The sequence below is a fragment of the Ruditapes philippinarum genome, unplaced genomic scaffold (genome assembly GCF_026571515.1).
Source record: "Ruditapes philippinarum isolate M1 unplaced genomic scaffold, ASM2657151v2 ctg4242_1_1_1_1, whole genome shotgun sequence".
NCBI lineage: Eukaryota > Metazoa > Mollusca > Bivalvia > Venerida > Veneridae > Ruditapes > Ruditapes philippinarum.
This window is the reverse complement of record NW_026857949.1, coordinates 1-7,633: the sequence shown is the minus strand read 5'-3', so window position 1 is coordinate 7,633 and position 7,633 is coordinate 1. Positions and strand designations below refer to the sequence as shown.

The 7,633-nt window shown below is 29.9% G+C and overlaps 1 protein-coding gene across 1 annotated transcript; it reads right to left on the bottom strand.

Annotated features, from left to right (window-relative positions):
• Positions 1-57: 57 nt before the first annotated feature.
• On the bottom strand, positions 58-7,500 carry LOC132751586 (unconventional myosin-XVIIIa-like). Its single transcript, XM_060741768.1, has 7 exons — positions 7,468-7,500; positions 6,505-6,642; positions 6,083-6,223; positions 6,036-6,044; positions 5,038-5,171; positions 3,438-3,622; positions 58-1,514 (listed from the first exon to the last, which is right to left on the bottom strand). The coding sequence occupies exons 1-7, from the start codon at positions 7,498-7,500 to the stop codon at positions 1,504-1,506; spliced, it is 651 nt and encodes a 216-aa protein (XP_060597751.1). The 3' UTR covers positions 58-1,503.
• Positions 7,501-7,633: the final 133 nt, after the last annotated feature.

Below are 7,633 nucleotides of genomic sequence, written 5' to 3'. Positions count from 1 at the left end.
GTTCAGTCATCAACAAGATTATTTTGGCTAAACAAACAAACTGAAGGAACACACTGATTTAGTTTACAAGATTTTCTTTATTCCATTTTAGACTGGATATTTCATAAATATAATTAAAACAGTTACTTAAATATACCATATAATGTACATGAATTTATATACAACAGCACTGCTACAGTCACACTTCCAACACTTATACATGTATGTGTACATGTAAATGCATATACTTGTACATACATTGTATTATACATGTACAGTTAATATTGATCATTTATGCTTCTTTACATACACCTATGCAAAAACATATTAAATCTAAATGACTTGACATAATTATTTGAATGACATTCAGTGAAGATTTCTTAATCTCAAGTATTGTATGAATTGCTCAACTCTTTTTCTTATTTTATGATTTTTTTGTAGTTCTCTTTACAAAAGTAAACCTGTTACAATTGTAGTTCATTTTTACTTTTACTATAACATAGAAAGTCTATTCCTTAAATCAAGTCATGTAAGATGGTTAAAAATTGTGTTCAATTCAATTGAACAGGAAAAAAAAGAAAATTCAAAAACATGCACTTACAATATAATAAAGTTAAAAATGATTAAACATTGTTCCATTAGTACTACATAATCACATAAATATATTTTAGTATTTAATGCATTCATTACCTTACTAAAATGGCAATTTAGAAAAACATCTGATTTCCCCAAAAAATAAAATTTACATATTTTAAAAGAAAATAATTAAATGATTAAAGTAGCAAACCCCTTTACGGTTTGACCAGGAATAGAAAAATTACTTCCCTCAGACAATTTTACCTGTCTATTGTCCAAACACAAATGGTTATGGGAACAATAATAATATCTTTCCCATGAAAAGGATGTATGTTTGCATGCCATTTAATGATCTGTCATCACAAGAAATTGAAAAATAATATGTTAATTAATAAGAAAATAAGCTACAAATAACTGTTAAATGTTGACATTATTTTTCCCTTACTACATGTAATCACATTAACACAGTATCACAAATTTAATGTCACACTTCATTTTGCATAAGGTCATATAATTCATTTAAAGTCATGTGACATATTTTACATTATGACCTTGACCTTTTACATTTGGCACTTGACCTTTTTCAAGCTCGCTATTTTTGTATCAGTCAAACCAGCATATTCAATATAATACCTTTTTTACATTATCTTTGATACTATAAATAGTAACATTACAAAATTGTGATTATGTGGCGTCTGCCAAGCCTTGAAAGCACAAAACTAGGACATAGTTCTCTGCTTTTTATTAAGCTGCCACTTTATACATAATAATCTCCATATATGTAATCAGAGAATTTATCAATATTTTGATTTATCACCTTGACCTATATAATGAAAGGTCAAAGTTCAGTTGCTGTTGAATCCTCAGTAAAATTTCCTGTAGAGAGATTTAGTTGCACGTGCCCGGGAATTTGGTAAATGAAAAAATCATCTCCTAGATGCAGTGTGGTCAGGCATCACCTTAAAAAAATAAAAAGTAAAGAATTAAAACACATGTTAAAATGTTGTTTTTTTTAATCAAACAAAAATTTAAAATCTTAATTGAAGCTGATGAGGAAGATAGAAATTTGAACAGCAATATAGGAAATACAAAAAGTAATTTAATGAAATCTGGAATATACATGTATATATACTATACGATTCATGACCTGTATGACCTTTGATAATATTTGTTGTAAAATTCTGTTTACAGTAACTGAAAAAAGGAGCAATCAAGGACATACAAACATTTTCCACTTGGAAAAGAGACAAGAATGTTGAATTTAGCATTTGTTAAACCTATCATATTATATGATGTTTCCAATACATTTATTTTGATACTTTATGGAAACAATATCTTAATTAAACTACATCTATATGTACTTTACTTTTTTAAAATACATTTCTGAAGAGAAAAAGTGATCAAAGAACGTAAAACTTGTTTTTTGTGTAAAACATGTTAATAATATCTTGAACATTTGAATATCTATATTTAAAACAAGTATATACCCAGATCCCTGTATTTTTATTCTATATATTTTTGAAGGGCAAGCACCAATTTTAGAACATGTTAGATATCACAATATATTATGATAGAATATACAAAATTTTATATAGAATATACCTTTATACATTTAGGTGAATAAACATGTATTGTATCATATCAAATCTGATTTTATTAATAGAATAACCATTCTGTTATTAAGATAATAAAAATTGTGAGTGACTGTAGACATGCATGCAGTTATCACACATGAGATTTCCATGCAGAAATGACATTTAATGGCATGAGTATGATGTGACATATGCCAGGACAATGATACATATCATCAGTGTAGGAATTCAATGAACTATTTTTGCATTCAGTTTTTATAACATGCACCTTTAACTTCATACAATGACAATTTAGCTGATGTTTGTTGTCAACAAAACTTTTCTACTTTTATTGAAACATCTTACAATGTTTGTTCAGGGCATTGTTAAATATTTGCATTGTGAACTTTGTACCTATCCTAAAACCCTCACAGCTTGATGTATTTAATTCTAGTATATGATATAACTGTATTAACTCCTTTTTAAAGCTCTTAAGTTGAGCGTATTCAGCCCAAGAATTGTCTGTGGACATCAGCCTCTATTTTTCTCAGTGCTTGATAGTTTAATAACAGCAATATAGAAAAGATGGCATATTCCATAATTCTGTATAAGAAAAAAAGCTTGGCAGGCTTGCTTCCTCTTGATAGTTAACAAATATTTCACTTAAACGTTTTTGAGAAAAAAGAAAAAGGGGAATAATTAAGCAAATATGGCTTTCAAGATTATCTGACCCTTAAACATTGATAGTGAACATATACTCCCAAGTTTAAAGTGAATATCTTTGATAGCTTTTGAGTCTTTGAAAGTGACCTTGGCCAAAAAAAAAGGTCTATAAGAGCCATAACTTTGCAGAAATGAATTTTAGGATTGATATCTGTCTTTTTTGAAATGGTGGTGAACATGTATACTAAGTTTAAGTTAACAACTTAGTTTCTGAGAAAATGGGCCTTAACAAAAAGGTTTACAAAAGTCAGAACTCCAAGAGAAAAAAGCTAAAAAAAAGAAAGAAATCAATGTCTTTATTAAATTAATAAGGTCTGTTGAAAAAGGAAGATCTGCAAATTAAAAAGTAAGCATTTAATAAGAGGAAGAAATTAAATAAAATCCAATCTGGTACACTTTTCAATCCATTCTGTGAGGAACTTAACAGATTCTATCAGCCTGAGTATTGGAGAAAGCAAGGATGGAAAAATTCATGAACATAGCGAAATAAAGTCGAATCGAAAGACAACTCCGGGAAAAATCATTTCACACTCCGAGTGATTTTAACCCATAATGCATTTCTTCACTACATGTTCCTTTGATACGTACTATGTTCTATACTATTGGTTAATCTAGGACTAGAAGGTGTGTCTGTGAGGCCACTTGATGCCGAGTTCAACCTTGACGATCGTGTATCACTCTCTAAACTTCTCCGTCGGGCACCTAAAGGCGAGCGTTTATGTTTCGCTAAAAAAGTGTCAATATCCGACCCAGAATCCTCATCCTCTACATCACTGGAAACGAGACAAAAACAAAATGGCTTCTATACACGTAACATACAAAACACAAATAACAAAAACATATACAAACCTAGCAAAACTTTCAAATTCCTAAATTTGTATGATATAAATTAAGACTCTTGCATACAGGCAGAGATAGGAAATATAATTTTACAGTTTTTCCAACTATGTGCATGGATAGTGTTGATATATTCCTGCAAACTGGTTGTACATTGTATCCTTTGTATGACCAATATATTTCATATTTGGTCAATTTCTCATGGGTTATGATTTAAAAGAGATAACTCTCGCTTTTTATGAGATACTTATATTTTTCCAGATATGCCGTAATCCTTAATTTGAATTCTTGAGAACTGAAATCTGTGTGTTGAATCTGAATAGTCGACACTTTCAAAACAACTTTGAAATCGACCAGCAAATTCTTGGAATTGTTCCTAAATCTCTGATTAAGAAATCTGATAAATCACAGATTTGCAAAAAGAATGCACAATATCATATAAAGAAGTTCTTAAATAATTCATAATTTTGTTGATGAATGAGACTGAATGACGATGATACTGTGTTAGCAACTACAGGATTCCAGATACATTTAGCGTGGACAAATACGATATATATAAATAACAATATATACTACCATGTGTATGTATATTTATCAAAAATGGTGACAAGAAATAAATGAATAAATGCAAGTGATTGGTAAGATAATTAATTACATGGTAAAAACTCTACAAACACACATAAAACACACACTATTAGGTTGAAAAAAAACAACTCCATGCGATGCAAAGAAATAAATTATTAAATTTTTATTTTTAATTTAGTACTTAAATCTTTTGTAGGAATTAAAATCTATTCTAAGAATCCTTAAAGGAAGCATTATTGTTCTAAAATTATAATTTACTCAGCTAGGCTCTAATACCTTCTTTATTTACACTATCACTTTTGCCTTCAGTTTCACTGGATAGAATAATTGTTTTTTCAAAAATAAAACTAAAGCCTTTTGTTCATTTCATTGCAAATCAAAATTGACTTCTGATTTAAAGTTTAAAAAATTCAAAATTGAGAACAAGTTTTTCATCTTGGAACAAAATTATGAACACATAAAACACATCTATAATAATTTTTCAAATAGCTTAATTTAAACCCTGAAAATAAAACCAGACTATAAAGTAAATTTCAAATCATTCTTAAATGATCTTGATAAAGTCAAAACAGCTTTTCCCTTATCTTTCTATTTATAGAAACAACACAGTTAATTAACCTTGACTTTAACAAGATATTTTATTATATTGACATTATGACACATGACCATGACCTACTTTATGATAATTATTACTATTTTCTTAAGGTGACCCCTGTAATTGATATAAATGACCTTTACCCTAGTATAGAACATGACCTTGACCTACCTATCAGAAAAGTCATCATCACTGTCAAGACCTTCCTCAAGGGCTGCTTGAAGGTCAGCTATTCTCTTGAAGGCAAGTTTGAGGTCAGACTGGTTTTGCTCGAAATCACCCTCCAATTCTGCTACCTTGTTTTCCTGAAAAATATATACATATTCAATGTTATAATCACTTAAACCCAGAATATATGTGTGTATTGATGTTTACCTATGACTGGCCAAGCATATGACAAGTATTCAAAGAGAGAACTAACAACTTATTTTTAAAACACTATCTATCGGCTTATCTTAAAAAGGCAATGTCTGACAACACTGATAGATTCTCTTCAATGACTCTCACCAAGTTAAAAGCAATGCTTTACAAAAATGAAAAGAGGGAAGTTCTATTTTTAGCCTCCATGACCATGACCCAATCCATATAAAATATAAATAAAGGGAAGAAGTTGTTGTAAAGTAACACCAAGATGATACAAGTCAATAAACAAAGGTGCTTTGAAAAACGGTAAGTATGTGTGTCAGAAGAAGGGACAATCCAGCCACCATATGTTCCAGAGAAAGATTTTGGATAACTTTAATCTATTACAAAGATTTCTTTCTTCAACATTTAAGTAGCCTTTTCTGTGACCTAATATCTTCTTTATCTCTGTTTATTAAACTTAACTTGCAGAAATATCTGAACATGGCTTCCATTAAGTTTCAAAATTTGGATGTCAGAGACTGCAAATTTTCTGACACATTAGATGTTACATTATATAGGTAAAGAAAGAAAACTATGACATCTTGGAAATCACAAAACAAATCAAGGAGTAAATGACTCCCAAATTTCACTAATGGAAGCCTTGTTTGAAAGAAAAGTAAGTCTATTCCCTATACAGATTTCGCTAGTTCATCTTTTTACCCAAGAAATCAACTTAAGCCTTCAAGATAGCTAAGATGGAGAAAATAGGTATATACTAATTGTGTACCATAGTTCAACTCATTATAATTTACGAAATCACTCACATTTTCTTTAAATTTTTATGAGCCATCTCTAATTCTCTCTTTTGAACATCTGAGAATTCTTCTCTCAAATCTCGTAGGTTTCTCTGAACCTTTTTGATATTTTCTTCTGCCTGGGATTTAGCAGACGTCAATTGTTCCTTCTCTTCTGAAAATCTGTCTGCCTGCTCCTTCATTCTGTTCACTTGGACCTAAATAAAGGACATGAAAATAATTTTTTTAAACTTTGTGTGTGCAAATGTGTGCTTGAGATTTGTTTGTTTGTTTCTGTCACAAGGAAAGTTACCCTTTGGGCAAGCAAATACTCAAATACTTCATCAAATTATATATGAGGTCAAAATCAATATAAGTTCACTTCAAATCTGTGAATAAAATCATCAAACAAATCTGAGTATAAATTACAAAGTTCTACAGAATTTACATTTCATATTTGAAGTTGAGGGTCAAGGATATTTAAAATATCTCTATTTACCTCTAATCTATGCTTGTTTGTGGTCTCTAGATCAAGTCTGGCCTCTAGATCTCGTATCTTATTCTCTAATCTCTGAACAACTGTTTTATCCACACTACCATCTTCATACGTCTGAATTCTTCCCTTCAAATCATTCACCTAAAATACATAATATACTAGTATATTTGTATAAAGTTAAAATAAAAATTACATTGTCCAATTTCTTAAAGTTTGCTAAAAAAAATATGGAAATAGACAATAATTTACTTTCTCAAGTGGTGAAGGTAAAATACAAACATGAAGACAAACAAAGGTATATAACAAGCAACTGAAAAATTTTGACTTATTATATAGTATATTGCAAATTCAAACATGAAAAACATCCCATCTACACCAATATGGTAATCATTAATCAAGCAAATGTATCATATTTCATATAAGCATTTCTACTCAATTTCATGTATCATCTTTAAATACTCCCAACTTTGGAGTTTATCTAAATCATATTATAACTCTTTCACTGCAGACAAATGAATCAACCCATGTTGCCAAGGACAAACCATGATCAGCCTGCACATACATGTCATCTGATAATAGCCTGCACTGTTTGCTATTCAGTCAGTACGTATTTTTGTAAATTCCCTAAAAATGATCAATGAATTTTTCCAAATTAAAAGATGGAAAAGTTCATGCAAGATTTCAACATGGAAAGGATTTAATAAGCATGTCCTGTATTGTCATTGAAACAGATCCTGTTAATATAATGTTTATAAATATAAAATACTTAAATTAAAGTAGCAAACAATACACAGCCTTGTTGTCTTGTTAGTGAGGCGGTATACTGATGGAAATAGCAAGTTCTTATTGACATTAGTATTTCAAACCTACCTCTGATCTAAGTTTATCTCTTATCTATAGTGAGTTTCTCTATCTGAGCCAGCTGATCGTTCATTTTAAATTTGATTCGACCGTCTGCTGCTGTACCACTGCCTTGTATTTCTTCATAATATCTGCCATATCTTCCTCATTCTCCTCTAAATTTCGTGACTGGATCTCTGTTCTTCTCCCGTAATAATGTCATACTCCTGTTCTCAATCTGTAAACCAGTCAAACAAATTAAATTATTTTTACCAATTGTAACTTAATGTTT